The sequence below is a fragment of the Muscardinus avellanarius genome (assembly GCF_963383645.1).
Source record: "Muscardinus avellanarius genome assembly, chromosome: 5".
Lineage (NCBI taxonomy): Eukaryota > Metazoa > Chordata > Mammalia > Rodentia > Gliridae > Muscardinus > Muscardinus avellanarius.
Window position 1 is genome coordinate 134,569,904 of NC_137790.1, and position 25,403 is coordinate 134,595,306.

Here is a 25,403-nt window from a genome sequence, read left to right on the forward strand (position 1 = left end):
GGGTTATCAGAACACAGTGGTGGGTAATGCTCTAACTGAAATGGTTACTAGCAACCGATGGGTGACAGTGTAAAGCAGGGTCATGTACAGGAATGTTCTTTTAACCATCCAACCACCTTTAGCTGGCTCCTCCCCTCTCCCTCCTCTGCCCTTCTGTCTGTCTCTGTCTGGATTGAACCCAAAGAGATTCTAGCATTAAGATATATTCCCAGCTCTTCTTATTTTGAAACAGTCTTGCTAAGTAATCCTGTGCTAGCCTCAACCTTATATTATATCTGTCTCAGCCTCCCAAGTACCATGCTTAGAGGTGCATGCCATTGGGCCTGGTTAATTCCACTTCTTTCTAATATTTATGGTTTTAGGACTTCTGCTGTTACACTGTAATTAAACACAATTTTAATTACGGTCAAATATAATTAAACACTGTAAGATACTATACTTATTGTTTATTAACTTTAGAAAATGCCTCCTGGTTCTTTGCTAGGAATGATGACCTAGCCATCCATGCTGTCCTACTTTACTTTCCAGCAGGCGGCCTGTGACAGAGGCAGCAGGACTCTAGGCAGTTCTCCTTCAAGGGGGAGGAAAGAGGCCAGAGCACCTCTGAGCAACACAGTTCTGTCTGGCTGTTGCCTTGGGGCCGCCCTTTACGGCTTCGCTGGGTTGAAACCACTGTGTCCTGTGTCTTACGCATTCCTCTTTTTGCTTTACTTATTTCACTGAAGGATATATTTAAGTGGCTCCCTACAAAATGAAATAAGCTTTCTGAGTCCTTGGGTATCCAGGAAAGTCTTCATTCTAATCTTATTTCTAACTGATTGACTGGCAGGAAATAGAAAGCTAAGTTCAAATCCATTTCCCCAGAGTTGCCAATAAGATTCTAACACTACCTTAACTCTGTTCCTATGAAGGTGACCTGGTTTTCCTCTCTGAATGCTTTCAGGATCTTCTTTATCCACATTTTTTCACCCTAAAACTTCAAGGGGGATATGCTTGTATATAAGCCATTTTTAAAATTGTGTTTGGCACTCAATGGCCCCTTTCATCTAAGAGATCTGTATCCTTTAGCTCTGAAAAATGATTTCCTTCCTCCTTTCTTCCCTTTTGCGGTATGGGGCATTAAATTCAGGGCTTTATTGTACCTCTGAGCTACATCCCCAGCTCTTTTTATTTTTTGTTTGGAAACAGGGTCTCACTAAGTTGATGATAGTCTTGCCATGTTACTGAGAATGTCCCTGAACCTGCGATCCTCTTGTCTCAGTCTCCCAAGTCCTAGGATCACAGAGGTGCACCAGGACGCCCAGCTTGATTTTTTTCTTTTCATTTTCTTTTTCTTTCTTTTCTATACTCCAGTTAGCTATGTGTAAAAATTCTTAAATTGGTTCATTTCTCTCTGTGGTATCGGAGTTTCCAGGCCTTGTGTTGAATTTTAAAATGTGGTACTAACAAGCTGGGTGTGGTGGTGCACATGTTATCCTAGTACTTGAAGGCCGACACAGGATGATCACAGGTTCAAGGCCAGCTCTGGCAATTTAGTGAGACCCTGTTTCAAAATAAAATTAAAAAGGGCTGAGGATGCAGCTTGGTGGCAGAACACACCTGGGTTAAATCCTCAGTACTATAATAATATAAGTTGTTATTAACATTCAAAAATTCAAATAACTTTTTCTTGGGTTAGCTGTTTGTTTTCATAAGGCTTTTTCTTTTTCTTTTCTTTTTTCTTTTTTTTTGATGAACCCAGGGGCATTCTACTTTTGAGCTATACTACCAGTCACATATATATTTATTTCGAAACTGGGTCTCACTAAGTTGCTGAGGCTGGCTGCAAACCTGTGATGCTCCTGTCTCAGCCTCCCAAGTACTGTAATCCCAGTTATAAGCTTGAGCCACTACGCCTGGCTATAAGATTTTATTCTTGTTTTTAAAAAACATTTTATTTTGTGGTGCAGGGGATTGAACTCAGGGGCATTATACCTCCAAGGTACCACCCAGCCCTATATTTTATTCTTTTTTTTTTTTTTTGGTGGTACTGGGGTGAAACTCAAAGGCTTTTCTACCTCCGGGCTACACTCCCAGACCTCTTTTTATTTTATTTTATTTGGAGACAGGGTCTCACTAAGTTTCTGAGAGCCTCACTAAGCAGCTGAGGCTTATATTTTATTCTTTATTTTGAAACAAGTTCTCACTAAGTTGTGGAGGGCCTCACTAAGTAGCTGGGCCTCACTAAGTAGCCGAGGCTGGTGTAAACCTGGATCCTTCTGTCTCAGCCTCCCAAGCACTGGGATTACAAACGTGTGTCACCACGCCCGGCATCCACAGTGGTTTTTTGTCTGTCTGTCTCAGTATTTCATGTTATATTTTGTTGTCATTTCTCCTTAGACTTCTTTTGTGTATGACCGTTTCTCAGACTTTCTCATTTCTGATGACCTCCAGGTCAAGGTGTTTTTTTTGAGTAATGGTCAGATCCTCTACTGGAACTCAATGTTTTTCTCATGACCAGACTGGGCTTCTGGATTCTGGGGGAAGACTGTAGAGTCAACACGCCCTTTTCCCTGTACCCTCTCCAGTGCTCTCAACATGAGTCATCACTGCTGATGGTGACCCACTGGGCTCACACACTCTTGCCTAGGTCCTCCACCGCCAAGCTACTCTCTTTGCTCCATCTGAAATCACTGCACAGCCATGCTTCAGGAGTGGACAGCCCCACTCAGTACATGAGATGGAATTATTCTGCACAGGTGCTTTGTCTCATCTCTCTACTTAGTCATTTGTTTATATCAGTGCATTAACTAGTTTTTAAAAATTCTTATCTCTTCTGAAGTTTCCTAAATTAGTTACATATTTTCCCTATAAGCCTGGCTATCCATTCATTTTTAAAGAAAAGGCAGTTGATCAAATTTTCCCTGCTGGAATGTAAGTGAATCTGTGTTTTTCAGTAGGTGTTTTTCTTGAGTGTAAGGTCTGCTGGGATTTTCTTACATGTAGGCTGGTTGTACTGACTAGCAGGTGTTCTAGACTGATCGGTGGGACTCCCCTGGCTCCCCAACTGTCAGAATGAAGAGAAACAACAAGAGCTTCAATCTGTGGCTGTCACTTTAGAACCTTTAACATACTTTACTGTTTGTTTTGCTAGTTTTTCTTAATACTTGTGGGTAAATGCCAGGCTGCACTTTACATTTGGGAATCAGAAGATGAACAAATTAGTTGACTGTTCTGTGTAACAGCCCATCTCTGACACTTCTCATCAGCCCTGCCAGCCCTGAGCCCCACCTGCCTGGGCCCTGCTTCAGCACCGCGCCCCGCACTGTGGGGTGCGGTCTCCTTAGCCTGCTTCTGGTCACTCTTTGTCTTCAGGATGTATGTTAAAGTTTCTTGTACACTGATTATCCTTTCCATCTGTCTTATGCTCTACCATTCTATATATTTTCACGAGTTTGTTCCATTTTAAACTTCTAGACTTCAAGTTTGAAGAAACTTGGGAACAAATGGGAACAGACTATGTCTATTAAGTTTGTCATCTTTTATAAGGAAGATTGAAGTCCAGGTCTTAAAAAATAAAAGTTATCCTTAAATTGAAGAGATGTATAAATATATATGAACTCATTATTTCATAGTTACTGTTAGTTAATATTCCTATTAAAGATTTTCCTGAGCCAGGCGTGGTGGCGCACCCTTGTAATCCCCGTGCTTGGGAGGCGGAGACAGGAGGATTGCGCTGGTTCAAAGTCAGCCGCTCTGGCTTAGGAGACCCTGTTTCCAAATGAAAAAAAAAAAAAAAAAATATATATATATATATATATATACCTCTGAGGTATAGCTCAGAGGTAAAATATCCTTGGGTTCAATTACTAGTACCACTACAACAAAAACCCAATGTTTTATTAGGAATGCAGTTCAAATAATGAATATCTGAGGTTGACTATAACATCAGTAGGAATATGTAATATTAGATATTATTATGAATGATGTTTATTAAATGCAAAAGCCTAGTAAGGACTCTTATTCTCATGAGAATTTTTGGAGGGGAACAAAACCATACAGCATGAGTTTAAGAATAATCAAGGGTATCATGTAAATTAAAATATACTCAAAGGCCCTAGACATAAAAATCAGAACCAAACTTCATCTTTTAGGTATGAAAATTGTTACTATTAATAAAAACCTATGCCATATACTTACTGGAAATCAGACTAATGACCACCCTTGGGTGGTAGTGACTCCCTTAGAGCACAGAGGGTTTTGTGGATACTGGTGATGTCTCTTGATTTGTGTGCTAGTTACACACACGTTAGGTGTTTTGTGTGAGTATATTTCTCTAGAAATTTTAAAACAGAGAGCCATGAATACAAATTTTAAAAAGCTCAACTATGTCAGTGTATCTCAATGCCCTTCCCTGGGCTCCCTTCCAACAAGGATTTCCTGGAACATCTAAAGCAATGATGTACACGTGACAGGATGAGGAAGCTAGGCATGGTGGTTGATGCCTACAATCCCAGTACTTGGGAGGCTGAGACAGGAAGATTGTTATGCAAGGCCAGCAGCTAGTAACTTAGCAAGACCCTGTTTCAAAATAAAAATAAAATAGGGCTAGGAGTGTAACTCAGAGGTAAGAGGCCTCTGGGTTCAATCTCCAGTTCTCAAAAACAAAACAAAAACAACTCTCCAAAACAAACCCAACAAACAAAACAAAGATGACAATAATAAGCAGAATAAAAACAAGAATAAAACAAAGCAAAAAAAGAAATGAGAGGTAGATCTTGGCTTCAAAGATTTTCTAATCTCCTCAGGAAAACTAAGTATTTAGACGTGGAATGAAGAGTATAACAAGCAGCATCTCATCTTAGACCACGAATAACGCTACAGCAAAGAGACCCAATACTGACATGTACCTGACCCAGGGAGAGCCCAGGCACGGGCACTCCCCAGGTGGGCTCAATCTGATGGTGGTCTCCTGCTCCTTACCGGAGGCCAACAAGGCCAAATGCCGCAGCCCTCCATTTAAACTTACAATGCACACGGTGCCATAAAAACCACCGAGGTCTCTAAGCCTCCTCTCTTTTCTGCCCTGAGCAGTGAGCCCATACGTAGTGGAAATGGAAGCTGACAATACAGGAGATCTGAAGGGAAACACAAGAGATCAAGACAGGAAGAAGACTTCTGCAGATACACTCTCTTAGAAAACGAGAAGCCTATGGGTGCCAAGGCAACAGCTCCAGGGAGACAGCTGAAACCAAGAGAAAACAGCTGTGTGGAGCATAGAAGGGCCCTGGGTGTCTTCACCAAAGATTCTGGAGCCTGATGCACGACACAGATGTAGCAAAGAACCTCTGGATCTGAAGGCTCTTCTGGCCAGGGATGGGTGATGTCTCAGTAGTAACCCATAACACTAATACTCTTTATCATGGAAAACCTCAAACTAATGCCATGCTGTTTGTATTAATACAGCTTTGTAGTATAATTTGAAGTCAGGTTTGGTGATGCTTCCAGTGGTTTTTATTGGCAAAAAATTGCTTTGGCTATTCTGGGTCTTTTGCTTTTCCACGTGAATTTTAGGACTGTTTTATTTCAAGAGCGATGTTGATTGCCCCCTGCCCCCCCACCCCCACCCGGTACTGGGGATGGAACCCAGGGGCATTCTACCTCTGATTCCACCTCCAGCCCTATTATTATTCTTTATTTTGAAACAGGGTCTCAATGAGTTACAAAGGGCCTTGCTAAATAGCTGAGGCTGGCCACAGACCATATTATTGCTTTGAGTAGCATGGCCATTTTGATGATGTTTATTGAAGAACACAGGAGATCCAAGAACACAGATCTTTCCATTTTCTAAGGTCTTTGATTTCTTTCTTCAGTTTTCTATAACTTTCACTGTAGAGGTCTTTTACTTCCTTGGTTAGATTTATAACCTAAGTATTTTATTCTCTCTGAAGTGATTGTGAATGGAATTGTTTTCTTTTTTTTTTTTTGTGGGTCTGGGGATGAAACCTAGGGGTATTTGACCTTTGAGCTATACCCCTTGTCCTATTTTGGAAAATGTAAATCAAAATGACACTGAGACTTCATCTAACTACTAACCAGTTAGAATGACAATCATCAAGAATATAAAAAGAAGCCGGGCCATGGGGGCACGCTTGTAATCCCAGCATTTGGGAGGCTGAGACAGGAGGATCAATGTTCGCGGGCAGCCTCAGCTACTTAGTGAGGCCATTTGTAACTCAGTGAGACCCTGTTTCAAAATAAAATAAAAAATAGGGCAGGGGGCGTGGCTCGGAGGTCGAATGCCCCTGGGTTCCATCTCTAGACCTGCAAAAAAAAAAAAAAAAAAAGAATATAAAAAGAATAAATGCACCCCCCCCTTCCCTTCTCCGGTTGATTTCCTGGGTCCCCTTACACTCCACTGTCCCAGTCCTGTCATGTCCCAGAAATAAGAAGAGAACCCTGCAGAGGAGACCGGCGAGGAGAAGCAGGACACACAGGAGAAAGAAGGTATTCTCCCTGAGAGAGCTGAGGAAGCAAAGCTAAAGGCCAAATACCCAAGCCTAGGACAAAAGCCGGGAGGCTCGGACTTCCTCATGAAGAGACTCCAGAAAGGCAAAAGTACTGTGACTCAGGAGACTACAGCATGGCCAAAGCCAAGATGAAGAATAAGCAGCTGCCAGGTGCAGGCCCAGAGCCTGGTGACTGGTGACCACATCCCCACCACAGGATCCGCCCCAGAGAAAGTCCTCGCTCGTCACCAGCAAGCTTGTGGGTGGCCAAGTTGAGTGATGCTGCCTGCGGCTCCGCCAGATCCCGAGACGCTGCCCCTGGGTCCTGTGCTGGCTCCTGCCCCTCCTTGCATTTATAGCCAGGGTCAGGAGGTGGCTTGGGTGTGGGCTGGAGAGGCAGAAGCCCCTGCCCGTTGGTGTCCCAGCGCATGGAGCCCCGTGGGCCAAACACCAAGACCTTGAACCTATTTTGTTTTACCTTTTTTCCAAGTAACTTTTGGGAGAAATCTCAGTGAACCCCATGGGTGGGGTGGGAGATTTGGGTGAACATGGTTGGGTTTGGAGCTGACAAAACCATTCCTAACTGTCCCCCTCTTGCCTTGGGGCTGGTGTGGGTGGGTGTGAGGCTGGTGGAGGAGGCTAGATAAGGGCTATGGCCAGAGACCTGGTGGCAGGTAAGAGCGACTGCTGGTCTACCTACAGCAGACGCAGTCAGCACCTCTGATTCTGCAGAGCAAGCTGGGAACTTGATGCTAATTGTTCACGTAAAGAAACAGATTCGCTTCAGTTGCTTCGGGGAGAAGGGCGGTGAGGGAGGTGTGGGAAGGAGCCACGAGGTGGAAACCCACAGAGCCCAGGGGGCTTTTTCAGTATTTGAAATAAAAAACCACCACCAACAAAAAAGACCCACGGAAAAACCCAACCCTGAAAAAAAAAAAGAATAAATGCTAGCAAGGATGTGGGGAAATAGGAACCTTTATATACTGTTGGTGGGACTGCAAATCAGTGCAGCCCCTATGGAGATCAGACTGGGAATGCAGCCACCATATGATCCAGCTATACTGCTCCTGGGCATCTTCCCCAAAAATTGAAATCAGAACCCTAGAGATACATGCGTATCTGTGTCTGCAGCAGCACAATTCACAACAGCCAAACTATGAAACAAGTCTATGTGTCCATCAATACGTGAATGGATTATAAAGTTATGGTATATACCCACAATGGGATTTCTTTTTTTTTGTGTGTGTGGTACTGGGGATGGAACCCAGGGACCTTCTACCTCTGGGCTACACTCCCAGACCTATTTTATATTTTATTTAGAAACAGGGTCTCTTAAGCCAGCTGAGGCTGGCTTTGAACCTGCGGGATCCTCCTGTCTCAGCCTCCCAAGCTTGGGAATTACAAGCGTGTGCCACCACGCCCGGCTTACAATGGGATTTCACTGAGCCATAAAGAAGAGCACAATTCTGGGCGTGGTGGTGCACACCTGGTAATCCCACCATCCGGAAGGCTGAGACTGGAGGATCGCGGTTTGTGGCCAGCCTCAGCTACTTAGTGAGGCCCTCTGCCACTCTGAGACCCTGTTTCAAAATAAAGAATAAAAAACAGGGCAGGGGGTATAGCTTGGAGGTTGAATGCCCCTGGGTTCCATCCCCAGACCCACAAAAAGAAAAAACAAGAAGAGCACAATTATGTCATTTGAGCACATTTGGCTAACCAGGAGCCAGTCACCGAGAGGGTCGTGTTCTCATGCATTTGAGGCTACAGGGAAACAAAGCCAGGCTCAGCTGAATGGAGAGAGACTAGTAGAATAGCGGAAGGGGCTTGGGGAGGGAGATGAAAGGGGGACCTGATGACGGAAACAGTTAAAACAATCCTCTGATGATAGATGAGGTGGTCAGTATCGAGGTGAATGTTTTGTATGGGGAGAGGGGGACACACAGGAATGCCGTGTGCATGTATGATCTGTCGCTCTGAGCCCCTGTGAGGTATGATGCCGTGTGCATGTATGATCTGTCGCTCTGAGCCCCTGTGAGGTATGATGACAGCACATCAGCAAACTGAAAGAAGACCTCAGCACTGTAGTCCAGCTCCATGTGGATCCTTAGAAGGGTTAAAATTTCTTCCAGCCAAGTGAGTGAAGAAAGAAGTCAGAAATTTTGAAATAAGTAAAAGAAAATAGAAAACCTCCCTTCTTACAGATCTAAGCTTTATCCAAGTCTGAGGCACATCCTTTCTGTGTGTGCAAAAGTAAGTAAGTATGTAACACTTGGAGTTTAAAAGTTTTAGAGACAGAAAATGAAAAATGAAATCTACACTACTGCTTCACTGGTCTGCGAGCTGCTCCGTAAAGTGAGCTTTCTGGATGAGTAAATAAGGAGTCTGTGCTAATAACATAAATTAAGGATGTTGGCTAAACCTGGTAAAGTTGGGGACCACGATCCTTATTTTCAATGACTCCAGACTGGAGTGCTTGACAGGTGCTGTGTCTTTTTCCCCTTAAGTAGTTCGTATTCTCCTGACTACCTTCAGAGATTCAGGGCAAGCCTCTCTGCAGATTTTCGTGTATTGGATTCTAGTTTCTTCTCTCTCCTCTTCCTATTCTAATTTTGTTTCACATAAATCTTGGGTTAAACAATCAGAAAACCAAGCGTTTTAGAAATGTGCTTAAATCGAAGGATCAAGGAACACTGAGTAAGACCGTGGGGTCCATGACAGTGGCTCCAGGAACTGTAAGCTTTACCTTGCTTCCTATTGGTTTCTTATAGAGACACAGCTACAGAACCGGCCCCTTCCACACAACCTTCTTGAACTTGACAGCTTCAGAAGGTGCTCTGGTGATTGTGTGAACTCCCGGAAAGCGGGAGGGAAATAGCCCCTCTCCCCTGCTTCAGTGGGAGTAGCTCTGTTTAATCTATTTTGTCCTATGGACTTGTTTTAGGTTTCATTTAACAAAAGGATTTCACTGTTAAGACAAGTGTGAAAAACACTCTTCTATAAATCTGAAATCTAGATTTGTGTAGCTCAGTGGAAACATATTATTGCTAAAATTTTTTAAAAATAACCTCTGAAACTCCAAAACTAAACCCATGTTCAGATGGAAATAAAAGTTACCTGAAGTAGAGGGATGAAATCCTCCTGTTCTAGAGAACTGCAGCTGGGCTTTGCCAGGAGAAAGATAAACTTTGAGGCGTCATCATGATGATTATTCAGCAACCTATAAAAGAAACACTGCTCAGGAAGATCTGCTACTGAGTCAACGACGACAACATCACTTGTTGGTAATTCCGGTCTGATCTGAAAGCCACTGAGATTAAGAATCAGGGGTTCTCTTCTTTTGGGTGGTGCTGAATTGAACCCAGGGCCTCACCAGTCCTAGGTAAGCACTCTACCACTGACCAACCCTGGCCAAAGTGCTATCTTTTCAGTGGTTTCCATGCTTTTGATTTTAATAACAGCTCAATAACAAGATGGTGTATATATATTTCTCTCTTCCTCCTCCCACCCCTGCTTCTTCTTATACTTAGGAATTGAACCCTGGGGCATTCTACCTCTGAGTTACACCTCACCCATTTAAAAAAAATTTTTTTTTGAAACAGGACCCCACTAAGTTGCTGAGGGTCTAGTTAAGTGGCTAGGCTGGCCTCAAACCTGCAATTCTCTTGTCTCAGCCTCTCAAGTACTGGGATTACAGGTGTGCACCACTATGCCCAGCTGATGGGATATTATTCTCCTTTAATTTTTGATTGGTGCAGTGTAGTCATACATCTTAATGGGACACAAGACGGCAGAGGCATACATGCACAGGGCACTTACTCAGCCCTTCCCCAATGCCCACCCCAGGTGTATTATTATTATAGAATGCTTCCAGGCTGAGACCAGAGTCAACTGAAGTGATGCAGGTAAATACACTAGGGGGAGCACAGGGTATAGGACAGTTTAGCGCAGGGATCCAGAGTTAGCCAGCAGCCAGGAGAGAACACCTCAGATAAACAACAGTATCACCGAAGGCCTGACGTTCTGTTTAAAATTAGACTTTTAAGGAACAGGTTTTAAAAAGCGAGTGCTCTATTAAGCCTTCTCACTTCCCAGAATTCTTTACCTTCAACTATTCGATGGGCATTTTCACTTGGGAACTATACTCTGATAGCAAAGTCAAACACTGAAAACCAGATTTTTCTCCCCAAGGCAGCCCTTTTCCTGGACATTTACTTCTGTAAGGATGAGAGAACCATTCTTAAGTTATCTGGGTTGGAACTTTGAAATCACTTAAAATTTCTCTCCCTTATTCTTCACATCCAATTAGTCTCCAAACTTTCTTGTTTCCCTTAATTAGTTTTTACTGAACGCTAACCATTTGTCAGATGTTGCTTGTGGCCTTGAGGATGCAAGAAAAACAAAGTAAGTCCCAGTGCTGTGCCTTGTGAGGAGCACACAGGCTAACGTTTAGTTACCAACACCTCTACGACTGCGGAGCGGCCCTGGAGAAGGAGAGTGGGCTGAGCCCCGGAAAGCCAAGGGGAGGGAGGCGCTGTGGCAGGAGAGAAGCATGTACAAGGGCCTGCTGTGAGACGCGTGGTATCTGGGCCACAGAAGGTACAGCAGGTAGGAGAAGGGATCGAATCCCGAAGGCCTCTGCAGTCCTGTGTGGAGGCTGGGGCTGTAACGGGCTCCACAGGAGAATTGCAGCCTGGAGAGTGACATGATCAGGCATGAAGATGGGCAGCGGGCGGTGGAGAGGGCGCCATGGCAGAAATGAAGACTCGGTCATTGATAAGTGTGTGTGGGGGAGGGAGGCTCTGTAACCGTTCCCAAGCTGGGAGCATTTGCTGCTTGGATGGGAAGACTGAGGTACCGAGTTTTCCTCCAAATGCTTTAGACAACTGTGTCTTCTTATTTCCACTGTGCCACCAAGTTCAGGGCCTTATAGGTTTATACTGAGACGGCTAGAGGCAAGAGGTGCTAACAAGGTTCAGAGCTCATATAATTTTGTATCACAGACAGTTCATCTTTCTAAAACAAATTATGATTATATAATTCCTTTACTCAACCATGTTCAGTAGCTTCCTATCACTTAGAGCTTAAGTCGAAAAGCCCACCACAGTGGGTTGGGTCTTTCATGTCTCCCAAAGCTGCTGTGTTGAAGGCCTGGTCCACAGCGCAGCAGTTTGGAGGGGAGGCTTTCAGGAGGCCACTGGATCACAAGAGTTTGGCCTTCGCCAGTGGACTAATCCGTTTACAAATTCTCACCTTAATGGGTTTAGGAGAGTTTTCTCTTTTAAAAAAATAATAAAGTAAGCCGGGCGTGGTGGCGCACGCTTGTAATCCCCGCGCTTGGGAGGCTGAGACAGGAGGATCGCGCAGGTTCGAAGCCAGCCGCGCGCGCTGGCTTAGGAGACCCTGTTTCCAAATAAAAATGTAAAAATAGGTCTGGGAGTGTAGCCCAGAAGTAGAAGGGCTTCCAGGAACCCCAGTACCACCAAAAAAAAAAAAAAATAATAATAAAGTAAGGGCTTTCTCTATTCAGTAAAGGGGTACCGCCGGGCGTGGTGGTGCACGCTTGTAATCCCCGCACTTGGGAGGCTGAGACAGGAGGATCGTGCAGGTTCGATGCCAGCCTTGCTGGCTTTAAGAGACCCCGTTTCCAAATAAAAAAATATAAAATAGGTCTGGGAGTATAGCCCAGAGGTAGTAAAGGGGTGCTCTGCTGCTGAGCTACGGCCTAGCCCTTTGTAGATTTTACTTTGAGATAGGTCTCATTAGGTTGCCCAGGTTAGCCATGAACCTTTGATTCTCCTGCGGTCCCAAGTCACTGGGGTTACAGGCACGCACCACTGTTACAGCAGGCTTGGCTCTGAGAGGGCGGCTCTGGAGTGCTCTGCTCACACAGAGGTGACTGGGAAATCTTCTCCCCAGCAGGTTTTCCTGTGGCCAGCCATGCAAGCTCTCAACAGCCACTCCAGTCAGGTCTGATGGACTCAGCCGCTGCGTTTGTGGGCATCAGACGCCGGGGTCACTTGGCACTGGCTCTTCAGGCAGGCAGAAGGCAAGAGTTGTGGGGTTATCAAAGCGCCCACTAAGAGGTCAAAGGAGAGCCCGGAGGGCAGGCAGGAGACCCAAGACGGCCATACATGAAGCTCTGAAGTGTGGACCCAAGTTGTGAGGAAGACTCCAGGAAATCAGAGATGCCAAGAATGAGAAATGCTGCTGGCGGTGGGCAGCACGAGCCTGAGAGTGGCCACGTGTGGGTAGTGGGCATGCCACAGAGGCAGGGCTGCCTGAGCCCTGCACAGGGCGTCATCTCACGTGCCTGGGTGCTGGGCATTTACTCTTTATCCTGCTGGGTTTCCATACCCCCACTTTCTGTGCCCCAATTTCTCACTTTTGGAATGTAAAAGTCTACTCTGTGCCTATACCACTGTTACTAGAAGTATGTAACTTGTATTTTAATTTTTATGGGGGTTCAGAGTTAAGGGTAAAGCTTAATGGCTCTGGGGAGGAGGTCCTTAAGAAGTGAGTGTCCTCTGCTCTACCACATGTACCTGGGTGTTAGCCCCACCGCAGCCCCAGAAAGCAATGGCATTACTGCATCTATGGCAGGATCTTGTCAGAGATGCAAAGCTGACCACATACCCACACTGTCATTGAAAACCCTCTGTAATTAGCTTGTACCCTGCATACTTACCTCTCCCACTATTTAGTAAATGAAACTTCTACTCCAGGCAGCTGGCCTGAGTTATATGTAATTTTATATCTGACCTTACTCCAATTTTGTTATCTTGAGTCTGGTCTCTTTAAGACATAGTGAATAAGCTGTCTCTTTCAAAAAACCTTCCTTGAAAACTACATTCCTTGCTGATCTCTGTCTAGTTTATATACCCTATATATACCCCGTATTGCCGACTTTATCTCTTTGGTACTAAAGAGAAGGCAAAGTTACCAGAGCACACAGCATAGTGGTTTACCACAGAAGAGTCTATCAGATGTGCACTCGACCAACTTCATTTGTGATTATTAGAGCCAGTAGGACTTTAATACTCATTCTCCTTCTCATTTAAAACCTCTGAAGTTAAATAAACACATGTTTCAGAAAAAGGTTAGTGCAATAGGTGTGAATGAAAACTACTATCGGGGTTAGCAAGTGGGTGGGATGATAAAAGCAGAAAGATCGCGAGGGCTTTGAAAAGGAGCACTTTTATATAAAAAATGGATAGTACTTTAAACCCAACAGCATTTCTACTGTGTTACTGGCTGATAAACTCTATATGAAAGGAGAAGAGGAGATAATGAAAGTCATAAAAGTGAAGAATAAAGGTAAGCACAGCCTTTCTATGCTGGCATTCTACACTGAGGACAATGCCTTTAAGGCAACATATTGTTTTATTAATGGACAGATGACTCATTGATAGAAAAGGTAAAAGCAGTGTAAAGCTGGAATAATATTAATGGCTCCATTTGAGAATTCAGCCTAAAAGTTGGTATCTCAGGAATTTAAGAAAAGCCACGGAGCAATGCCTTTTCCCTAAAAATGCACTGACTGTAAGAAAAAGAGACGTCAGTATAGCTATGAGGGGCAGCGGTGCAGGGAGAGGAGTGGGAGGAAAACGCTCTGCCGTTCGTGGTTCTAGAATGCAGAGACACTTGAGGGGAAGGAAGTTACTCTTGGATTCATGCCTTTTATATTTGAATTTATTTTTCAAGATTATGTAGAGTTTATTACTGGCTAGCATGTATATGCATATAGCAAAATACTTTAATACCATAACATGACTTGCTGGTTATGGTTCTGTGCTTGGAAATTTTAACATATTATACTTGGACCCAAATTACTTTATGCAATGCAGATAATTTGTAAACAATTTAAAAAACTAAATAAGTCTTTTACTAAATCAGTGTAGTAGTTCACACCATTGTAACTTAGATGCTTACTCTTTCAAATTAGCTGTACCTGGGGCTCCCTTAAAAAGCATCTTGGCTTTAAAAGGTATTTTAAGAGTGTCCAAAACAGAGTCACCACTAGAGGGCATCCAAACCATTTTCGTAGCTGACTAACTTCAACGTAGCAGCACAAGCTCTGTCTATAGAATTTCTTTTTAATTAAAAAAACAAGACATTGCTCATCCTGTATAACTCTTCAGGCAGTTTCCTGCAGCCACACACAGTGAAGGCTTGTGCATCATGTCTTTTTTCTCCTTCTGCTTTTTGCAGGAATCGCTTTCCTGGAGACGGTGACCTATCTCCCAGGACACTGCTGTGGTGGCTACCGCTGCTGCTCTGCTCTACCCACCAGCCAGACGTCCACCCGATCTCAGTGGCGCAGAGTTTAACCAATCACTGGCTGAGAGTCTCCTTAGTAGTAAGTAGCTAAACGAAGGTAAATCAAGTTTGATACCAGTTTTGCTTTGTTACAGTCCAACTCAGGTTTACAAACACAGTGTCCTAGAATAGTCAAAATAGAATGTAAGTAGTTGTATTTCTTGTCTCTGGTTCTAATGTCTCATATATAGACTATTGTGTGTGTGTGTGTGTGTGTGTTGCTAGGTGTTGAGCCCAGGAGCAGTCTACCTCTGAGCTGTATGCCCAGCCTTGTTTTATTTATTTGGAAGCAGGGTCTCACCAGGTTGCAGAGGGCCTTGTTGAAATCTGAGGCTGGCTATGAACCTGTGACCCTCCTTTCTCAGCCTCACACGTTCTGGGATCACAGGTGTGCACCACCACTTCGGCATCACAGCTTTTCCTTAAACAATCATCACTCTCTTGTTGCCGCATTCCCAGGTCACTAGGTTTGTTTGTTTTTGCCAACCATGCTGAGCTCGGTGGCCGAAGACATCTCTGACAAGAGCTACGTCATCTCCCTCATCAAAGCCTTTTCAGGGCCTGGCAACCACCAGAGTGAAAAAAACAGCTGAATGGAAGCTAGAACATTTTAAGTTCTTAAATTCTGCTACTGTTACAGGTTGATTAAAAAAGTAAATCATAGCACCCAACTGATATCCTGACTTTGCTTTGGGGACAGGAGGAAGCACAAGCTGACCTCCTATTATTCAGCCCTAGGGCCATTTCTTCCTCTGTGTTCCAGGCTCCCAGAAGTATCAATAAAAAATACTCCAAGGGCAATGCCAGTTCCTCGGTTAGCTCACTCCGGCTCCTTAGTGTTTTTTTTTCCCCTACTTCTAGCCTCCAGCCTCCAAGGAATTCCTTTTTTACCCCTTATAGTATTAGGGATTGAACCCAGGGGTGGTCTACCTCCAAACTACACCCCAACCTTATTTTTTATTCTTTATTTTGAAACAGGGTCTCACTAAATTCTGGAGGGCCTAAATAGCTAAGGCTTTTCTTGAACCTGTGATCTTACTGTCTCAGCCTTCCAAGTATATTTTGTTTTGAAACAGGGTCTCGGTAGGTGGTTTAGTCTGGTTTCAAACCTACAGTCCTCCTATCTCAGTTTCTCAAGTACTGAGATTACAGTCATGGCCACCATGCCCGGATCCTTACCTTATGATTTCTTATTCATGTATGGTGGTGGTGGTGGTGGTAGTGGTGTGTGTATGTGTGTGTGTGTTTTATACTAGAGACTGAACTCAAGAGCATTCTACCTCCGAGCTACAGCCACAGCTCTATTTTATTTTGAAACAGGGTCTTGCTATGGTGCTGAGGCTGGCCTCGAACCTGTGATTGTTCTGTTTCAGCCTCCCAAGTACTGGGATTACAGGTATGTGCCATCATGCCTGCCTATATCCACGCATTTATTTTTTTGTGGTACTGGGGCTAGAGCCCAGGTGCTTTCTACCTTAGGGCTATACTCCCAGACTTATTTTATACTTTATTTGGAAACAGGGTCTCACTAAGTTGCTGAGAGCCTCACTAAGTAGCTGAGGCTGGCTTTGAACCTGTGCAATCCTCCTGTCTCAGCCTCCCAAGCGCAGGGATTACAAGCGTGCGCCACCACACCCGGCTCACACATTGTTTTCTCAGGCTCCTTTCTGTTTGCTCTAGAAGTGGTGGAACAGTGATATGGATTTGTCTTTGTGTGTGTACGTGTTGAGGGGTACTAGAGATGGAACCCAGGGGCATTCTAACTCTAAGCTATACCCCAGTCCCCCTTTTTTAAAATTTTGAAGCAGGGTCTCACTAAGTTGCTGAGCTGGCTGCGAACCTGCAATCCTCCTGTTTCACCCTCCCCTGCACTAGTAAGTCCTGCGCCACCACACCGGTATCAAACTGTCTGCAGAATCATCCAGGTGGTGCATGAGGAATGGTTCTCCTATGGTTCTTGTTCCTTGGTATTGGACAACTCAGAACTGCTGCATGAACAAAATGTCTAAAACACACACAAGGCATTTGCAACAAGCTTGGGTATAGTTCTTTAACTGGTAGAGTCTTAGACACCTAGATTATTTCAGTTCTAATGTTATGAATTAAGAACTTGGTGAACTCAACTTTCTTCTAGATTTCTTTTTCTTTTTTTGTGGTAGTAGGGATTGAAGCCTGGGGTATTCTATATCTGAGCTATAATCCAGCCCTATTTTTATCTAGAAACAGGTTTTTGCTAAATTGTGAGGGCCTCACTAAATTGCTGAGGCTGGCCTCAACCCTGCCATCCTCCTATCTGTCTCCCAGATACTGGGATCACAGGCATGCATTACCTGGCTTGCTGCTAAATTTTAAAAACTATAAATATATTAGTAATCAGTTACTATGTTCTCAAGAATTACACAACTAATGGCCTTTAGGTGGTGTAGAGGGATTAGAAGGGAAAGATAAACTGGACTCTGGTGATGTCAGACACTGAAGTTAACAAATCAGCATTACCATTAGTCTACTAGTGGGAGGGGAACTAGCCCGGAAAAGGTATCATTAATCGGTCAAAAGAGGAAGAGACAAGCTTTGACATTCTTCCGACATGTATAAATACATTAAGAAACAACATCTAAGAAGATAGAAAGGAGTTAAAGAGAAAATTTAGTTTGAATTTAAGAAAATTTGCCAGAATGTTAAGATTCAGGAATATCTTGATACACTAAGTCCTTTATTTCTTAACTGGAGCTCTCAAAAAGTAATTAAAATCAATTAGAATTTAGTTATTTTGATGAATCAACTGATATAATTCTAAATGAAAATGCAATTGTATTTTTTATGTGACACAGTGGTTTGCCTCCCTTAGGGAGAATTTTCATTCGTTTTATGTTATTGCAATAGGATTCACCTCCTGGGCCCCCAATTTAACAAGTAAAACTAAGAAACTATCAAATAGCTATTAAAGAGGTATTTCTGTAGATCTGCTTTACTGTCTAAAGACATGTAAGATAAAGTCTTGTGGCAAAGAAATGGTTGCAAATCACTGAATTTTCCTGATTGAAATACAGGGAGAAGAAAAATAAATAAGTGACCTTTATAAGGCGTGTTATGAGGCCCACATGATCCCTTGTTGGTCTCAGAGTGAGGGCTTACATACTTACTTTCTCCACAGGGCAATGAATGGCTGTGCTGACACAAATCCTGTCTTCTCCCCCCCTGCAGCCCTGAACATGGGGGCCTTCCAGTAGAGAGGACAGCCACAGACCTGCAAAGACAGAGTACAGGAGTGAGAGGCAGTGAAGAGAAGGCCCGTGTGACGGCCACCCTTAATGCTGCAGGATAGGCGGGCCCTTGGGAACACAGCGGGGGCACAGCAAAGGTATAAATGAGAGAGAGAGAAGGAGAGAGGGAGAGGGAGAGGGATTAAAATAAGAGGCTTACATGTTTAGGTGAAGAAAATGGAGACATTTATTTTTTTTCCCAAATTCTTTTATAGGATTTCCCCCTATCCCGAAAGTAAGAAAACCAGCCTTCCTGGTACCACCCTCACATCATGTATTTTCCACTGTCTAGAAAGAGAAATGACTGAATATCATGTCTGTATATGCCTTTCATTCCTCAAGCACAAACACAGTCACCGCCATTACTGGGTTGCTGCCTCCATTCTCCTTTGCCTATTGTTATTAAGTCCCAGGTTCAGGAAGAACCAGAAAACCCTAGGCTGCTCAACAAACCAACTAGTCAATCAACTAACCAAGTAACCAACCAACCCACCCACCCCAGCTATCAAGCTGAGCATGGTGGCAGAAAGCTCTTTAAAGAGCTGCATCTTGTTTAAGGTTATTTTTGTTATTCATATCAAATATAGGTTCTATTAAGCCCTTATCATTCTACCAAGGAAAGAGTCTTCTTTGGAGGTACACTATATATGCAACCACCTTGGGTTTAGGTCATGCCCTTCTGAACCTATTGGCTCCTTCCTTCCTTTCTTTTTTTTTTTTTTGTGGTATTGGGGATGAAGCCAGGGACATTTTACCTCTGAACTATACCTCCAACCTTTTTTTGTTTGTTTGTTTTGAAATAGGGTCGTTCTAGGTTGCTGATAGTATCGCTGTGTTGCTGAGGTTAACCTTACATTTGCAATCCTTCTGTCTCAGCCTCCCAATTACCGGGTTTACAGGCACAGTGTGTCACTACACCTGGGTTACCAACCCCCTTTTCAAAAAGAAACTCCTGAGTCTTTGCCCCCTCCTTCCCCGGGCACTTCCACTGCCTCCTGCCCAGCTGCCCCCAGTGGCACAGGTTACAACCCTCCCCACAGTCCCAGCACCCTTCCCCGGGGACGAGTGCTGGTAGCACTGACTTTGGGAATCCATGCCCCCGTGAAGTTGCTCCTGGTGGGAGGCCTCAGTGTGCAGGGATCCCCATGGGAACCTGAGGGGTATCTAGTCAGACATTAGGTATTCAAGAGGCCACCCAAGGCCATGAAAGGTTCATACTAGGGAGGAGGACATGGAAAGCAAAATTTAAGCCAAGGGAGGTAAGAACAGAAAAATATAAGAAGTTGCTTTCACCAACACCACTAAAGCATGTTTTGCAAGCAGAGAAGAATTTAGGATTTCTTAGGTCCAGAGGTTGAATACCTCTACTGAGATCAAGAACCAGGGAAAGTGTTGCTTAGAAACGACGTGGGTTTGTTTACTGTATCAGTTATGATCGCCAAGGCACACCACTCACGATGAACGCACGCTGGGTATGTAAACTGTCACCTCCACCGTGTCCAGTCATAGCCCTCCTTTCATGCAGCTTGGGTTGCCAGGGGAAAGCTTTTAGACAGCCCTACTGACAGCCTATTGGGACTGTTAGGAGAATTGAAAGCATTCTATATTATGGAGGTGGGGAAGCCACACAGAAAGCACAGAGAGACTGGCACTGGCTTGCCAAAGGGTTTGAAACGTCCATCACTAGGGTAACTCACACATTTTTCAGAATTGGAAGTGGTCAGAAACCTTTTAGCTCATCCTGGGGACAGCTGCCAGCCTCAGCTAAAACAAGGGTCGTGGCCATTGTTCTTGGAGCAGTTTTGCAAAATGCATGGCTGGCTTACATATACTAAAAAATTTAGGAATTAAGATATAGAGAGCCAAGAGATCAAGAACTAAAAAAGAAAATATATTAATATGAAAGCTAGAGATTTATTATTAACACTCACACACAAAAACAGACCAGTGTGAAGACTTTGTTTTTTTAAATAAAGGAGTAAGAAAGAAGTGGGGATATACAGGGAAATGCAGAAGATGGGTTTAGGAAACTTAGGTTTAGACTCTTATTTTTTATTTTTATTTATATTTTTTTATTTTTTATTTATTTTTTTTTTTTGGTGGTACTGGGGTTCCTGGAAGCCCTTCTACCTCCGGGCTACACTCCCAGACCTATTTTTACATTTTTATATTTGGAAACAGGGTCTCCTAAGCCAACGCGCGCGGCTGGCTTCGAACCTGCGCGATCCTCCTGTCTCTGCCTCCCAAGCGCGGGGATTACAAGCGTGCGCCACCACGCCCGGCTTAGACTCTTATTTTTTAAAGGTAAAGGGAGATTTTATTTTTGATTTGTTTTTTTATTTTTATGTGGAACATATTAAAAATGGCATACATTCAGACTGGTGCCTCCCCCCACTTCCCCTCCCCCTCCCAAAAATGAGTATCCAGGTTAACCATGCTATATTCATACTTTTACACATATTCGGATGTAGCTTCTCCATTAATCGACCTCAGCCTTCTTTCTCTCCTATCCTTCCATTCTAACTTTGCTGAGGTTTCCCCTCCATTATCTGGAGTCCCTCTGGTATTCCTAATAGTCCCTAGTTTGGACATATTAGAGAAAACATATGTCCCTTCTCTTTCTGTGCTTGGCTGATCTAACTTAACATGTCATTCACAAGACAAATGCTGTTGGGAAAACTGGCATCCATTTGTAGAATGGAATTAAACTCTAATTTTTCACCCCACACAAGAGTCAATTCAAGATGGATAAGAGACCTAGAAATTAAACCAGAGACTTTACAATTACGAGAAGAGGTCACTGGTAGAGACTTCCTCAGTAACAACCCAAAGCTCAGGAAATAAAAACAGAATCAATGCCGGGCATGGTGGTGCAGGCTTGCATCCCAGTATTGGAAGGCCGAGACAGGAGGATTACAGGTTCAAGGACAGCCTCAGCAAGTAGTGAGACTCTCATCAACCTAGTGAGACTGTGTTTCAAACTAAACATAAAATAGGGCTGGGAGTGTAGTTTGGAAGTAGAATGTCCCATGCTCAATCCCCAGTACCACACACACACATACAAATTAACAAATTGAATGACATTAAATTAAAAAGCTTTGTGTAGCAAAGAAAACAAGAGTCTAAAGAGAGATACTACAGAATAGGAGAACTTTGCCAGCTATTTTTGTTATAGAGGACTAATATCTAGAATATACCAAGAACTTTAAAAACTTAACACTAAAAAAGCAAATTACAATAAAAATGGGCAACTGAACTGAACAGACATTTCTCAAAAGAAGAGTAAAATGGTCAATAAATATATGAAAAAAATATCCAACATCATTAGCAATCAGGGAGGCGCAGATCAAAACTACCCTGAGATTCCATCTAACTTCATTTAGAAGGACACTCAAGAATACAAATAATAATAAATGCTGTAAAGGATGTAGGGAAATAGGAACCCGTAAACACGGTTGATGGAACTGCAAATTAGTACAGCCGCTGTGGCAATCAGTGTGGAGGCTTCTCAGAAGGCTGTGAATGGGTTATGGCTATTTAAAGTGCCCCTGAAGAGCCGGGCGTGATGGTGCACGCTTGTAATACCCACACTTGGGAGGAGGAGATAGGAGGATGGCGCAGGTTCAAAGCCAGCCGCGCTGGCTTAAGAGACCCTGTTTCCAAATTTAAAAAATATAAAAAAATAGGTCTGGGAGTGTAGCCCGGAGGTAGAAGGGTTTCCAGGAACTCCAGTATCACCAAAAATAAATAAAGTGCCCCCCGAAGAGCTCATGTATTAATGTTCAGAGCTGATGCCGTTAAGACATGAGGGTTATAACCTAATCAGTGAATCAATCCATTGTGATGAATTTTCTGGGTGGGAATCTAGGGAAGCAGCTGGAGAAGGTGGGTTCCTGGGGGCTGTGGATTAGGGACTGTGCTTCTGTCTTGGGATCCCCTTGCTGCTGGCTAAGATGACTGCCTTCCAGCCTCCAAGATGTGAGCAGAGCCCTTGCTTTCTCTCTCTCTCCTTCCTACCATCATGCTTTGACCTCTGCAGACCTGGCCTGACATGTACTATACCCTGAAATCTCCCAAAGCCTGAGAACAAATAGATCTCCCTTCCTTTAAGTTGTGTTGTTAGTAGTTTTGGATGATAGCAGTGAGAATATTAACCAAGGCAGACTGGAACCACCCTATAACCCAGATAGTACCACTCCTGGGCATCTTTCCAAAGGAACTGAAGAGTATCATAGTAATACATGTAAAGTGTTTTTATAGCAGCACAATTCACAATAGCTTGTTTATAGCAGCACAATTCACAACAGCCAAATTATGGAACCAGCCTCAGTGTCTGCAAACAGATGAGTGGATTACAAAATTGTCATATATACACACAATAAAATCTTACTCAGAAAAAAATTAAGTCAGGTGTAGGAAAATGAACGGAACTAGAGAATATTATGCTAAGTGAGATTAGCCAGACTCAGAAAGTGAAGGGTTGTGTTTTTTCTCATATGTGGAAGTTGGAGAGAAACTGTGAAACAAAAGGGACCTCAGATAAATGAAGAGAGGAGGGGACTGAGGGAGGGAGGTGTATGTGGAAAAAGACTTGATGAAGCAAACAGTTTAAATGATGCTATGTACAAATAAAAAATGACCAATACCAACCTCAATAAGATGTACAGGGAGTGGGAGGGAGCAGGGTGGAATCCGGAGGGAAGCACCCAAGTGCCGTGTGCAGTATGTGTCTATCACTCCGAACCTCACTATGATGCATAACTACCAGGCACTGATGGAAGTACATTACAAACCAAGCAAAACGCAGGTCCCAGTCTTAATGGCTATGCTCGAAATGCCACTAGGATGAGGTTGCAAATTCAAACTGGCCTTCCAAACAGCTGTGAGACTACAAGAACCCTGAGGAGCAGGCACTTCCTGCTCCGATGCCCGCTGTGCCCTCAAAGGCACCTCTCTTCCCAGTGTTTCTACACACCTGTCCTAAGACCATGAGCAGCAAGTGCTGGAGACAGAGCTCATGACTTTGTGGCAAAAGAGACACAGTAAAGAAAGCTGAAGATAAGGGTGACTTAGTGCGTACATACAGGCTGTGATAACCAGGTAAAAGCTGGATTATATCAAACGTGGCTGAAAAGAGATAGGATTGTATCAACTTTAAAAAATAAATGCCTTTAAGAATAAAGAGGCAGGGGATATGGTGGTGCATGCCTGTAATCCCAGTACTTGGGAGGCTGAGACAGAAGGATTTTAAGTTCGAGGTCAGCCTCAACAACTTAGGTAGACCCTCAGCAATTTAGAGAGACTCTGCTTCAAAATAAAAAAATAAAATAGGCTGGGAGTGTAGCTCAGAGGTAGAACATTCCTGGGTTCAGTCCCCAGTTATCCCCCCACCTCACACACAAGGCAAAATCTAATAAAATAAGCTGACACCGCAATAAAAATAAAACAACACAGAAACACTTATGGCAACTTTTTAAGTCATTTTTACAGATTCTCCTTTATATGCAATGCTTGTTTTAACTTTCTAAAGGTATACAGTTTGCTCTGTTACCTGAGCTGTCTAAGAACAATGAACAGAAAGGCTGGCATCCTTGCATGGGATTTATGGCTATTATCAAGTCTAATTCAGACAAGCTAATCAGTCACATATGTGTAAAATGGCCATTATACCACATATTAGGTAAAAATAGTAAACTGTTATGTAAATGACTTACTTGGCTAAAAAATGGTTTTGTATTTTTTTAAACTCTTCGGTATTGTAGGATTCCATACTGGCAGTTTTCTGATACCAGGTATGGACTTATCCTCACTGTACATAACTGCACGGTCTTCCTTCTTGCTCCCCACCACCCAGGGACCCTCCCCGTCCTGACCACACTTTTCCCCACTCTCCCCTTGATGTTAAGCTTTCTGCCTTCCTCTTAGTCTGTGGCATGACCATGAGCCTCTGAGCATGGAACAGGGTACAGCTGCTGCACTATGGCGATGGGAGTACTAGACCAGGAGCATGTGCTCAGGCAGCCAGGGAGAAGGGCTCCTCTGTCAGAGGCTGTGAGTACTCGAGGGCCTCTCCTCACGACTGGGCAGGTCGTGGAAGAGAGGCATTAAGAACCCGGTGGACTCTCCAGGCAGTGACCCCAAGTCCACACCAGGAACCACTACACTTTAGTCTGCAAAGTTTCTCTTTATTTGCTTACCTGAAGCATCTCAGGAAACTACATCTCTTTTACACATATTGGTACCGTGATAGAAATACCCATTTGGCATTTGAGTAGTTTACATGTGATAAGAGAAAATTCTGGAATGTCCTAAATTTCACTGCAAAGTCCAAGAGACTGAGGTAGGGGTGTCAAGGCTGCCCCCCCTTTTTTTATAAAAACTTTCCAGAATTGTTTTATAACAACCCAGAAGCAATATATTTTTTATTACGGATGACAGTCGCTTCTTCCTATCCTAAAGCGTTTCCTGCATCATCCCAGGCCTCTTGGCTAAAGCCACTGTAGGTTAGAGTGCTCTCCCCTCCAGCGTTTCACAGCGTTCTGAGCGCTGGTCCAGTGGACATTTCAGCTACTGCCCTGCTGGCTGCGTGCTTCTGGCTGCACCTGGAGTGGCTCAATAGACCCTTCATCTCAGAGACCCCAGTTCTCAAGAGGTTTGGTTTAATGCATGTCACCTCCAGATGCAGATTTCACTCATCCTTGGAAAATTTTATATTTTGGGTTTAAGTCCACAATTCCAGCCCATTTAGAAAATTTATTAATTACCTGGCTCTGTCATCTAATAAAATGGTCACTGCTTAAAGAACTGGCAAGAAAACCCTGAGTGCCCTGGAAAGGAGCTTGAGCTTCATGTGGATGGTCATGACGGAAGCCGGTGAATGCTGGTGTATGTCAGGGAGGTAACGACACAAAAGAGGCAGCGCGGCCAGAAGCTAGAGAACTTGTGTCCTGGCATGAACTAGCTCTGTGACCTCAGGTACCTACAGCCTGCAGTGTCCTTGTACGTAAGCGTGGAAGCAGGCAAGTTCTTATGTCTGGAATGAGACTGTTGATATAAGGCTCAACAAGCAAGGTGTAAAATGGGGAGGTGGTGAAGAAAGAGAATAAAAGAAAGAATTCCTTTTCAGTTTCTTTAAAATCACTCTAGTTACAAACCATTTAATAGCAACATAGCCAGGCTCTGTGGCGCATGCCTATAATCCAGTACTTGGGAGGCTGACAGGAGGATCAGAGGTTTGAGGCCAGCCATAGCAACTTTTGTTTTGAAACAGTGAGATCCTAAATAGGATATATAAAATATGGCTGGGGGTGTGGCTTAAAAGTAGAATGCCCTGGGT

At 43.7% G+C, this 25,403-nt stretch overlaps 1 protein-coding gene and 1 pseudogene across 3 annotated transcripts in view; one reads left to right on the top strand and one right to left on the bottom strand.

The window, feature by feature from the left end:
- The window catches only part of PPP2R3A (protein phosphatase 2 regulatory subunit B''alpha), a gene marked incomplete at both ends in the record, with an annotated part of 116,915 nt that overhangs the window by 67,946 nt on the left and 23,566 nt on the right, over positions 1–25,403 (bottom strand). For both annotated transcript variants that reach the window (XM_080696238.1, XM_080696239.1), the window contains 2 exons: positions 9,603–9,705; positions 17,948–18,051. In XM_080696238.1, the coding sequence (XP_080552364.1) occupies positions 9,603–9,705; positions 17,948–18,051 (207 nt within the window). The remainder of the gene's footprint in view (positions 1–9,602; positions 9,706–17,947; positions 18,052–25,403) is intronic.
- On the top strand, positions 4,884–6,768 carry LOC308263140 (alpha-endosulfine-like; annotated as a pseudogene). The gene is made up of 2 exons: positions 4,884–4,926; positions 6,430–6,768. The product of its transcript is annotated as an alpha-endosulfine-like (transcript).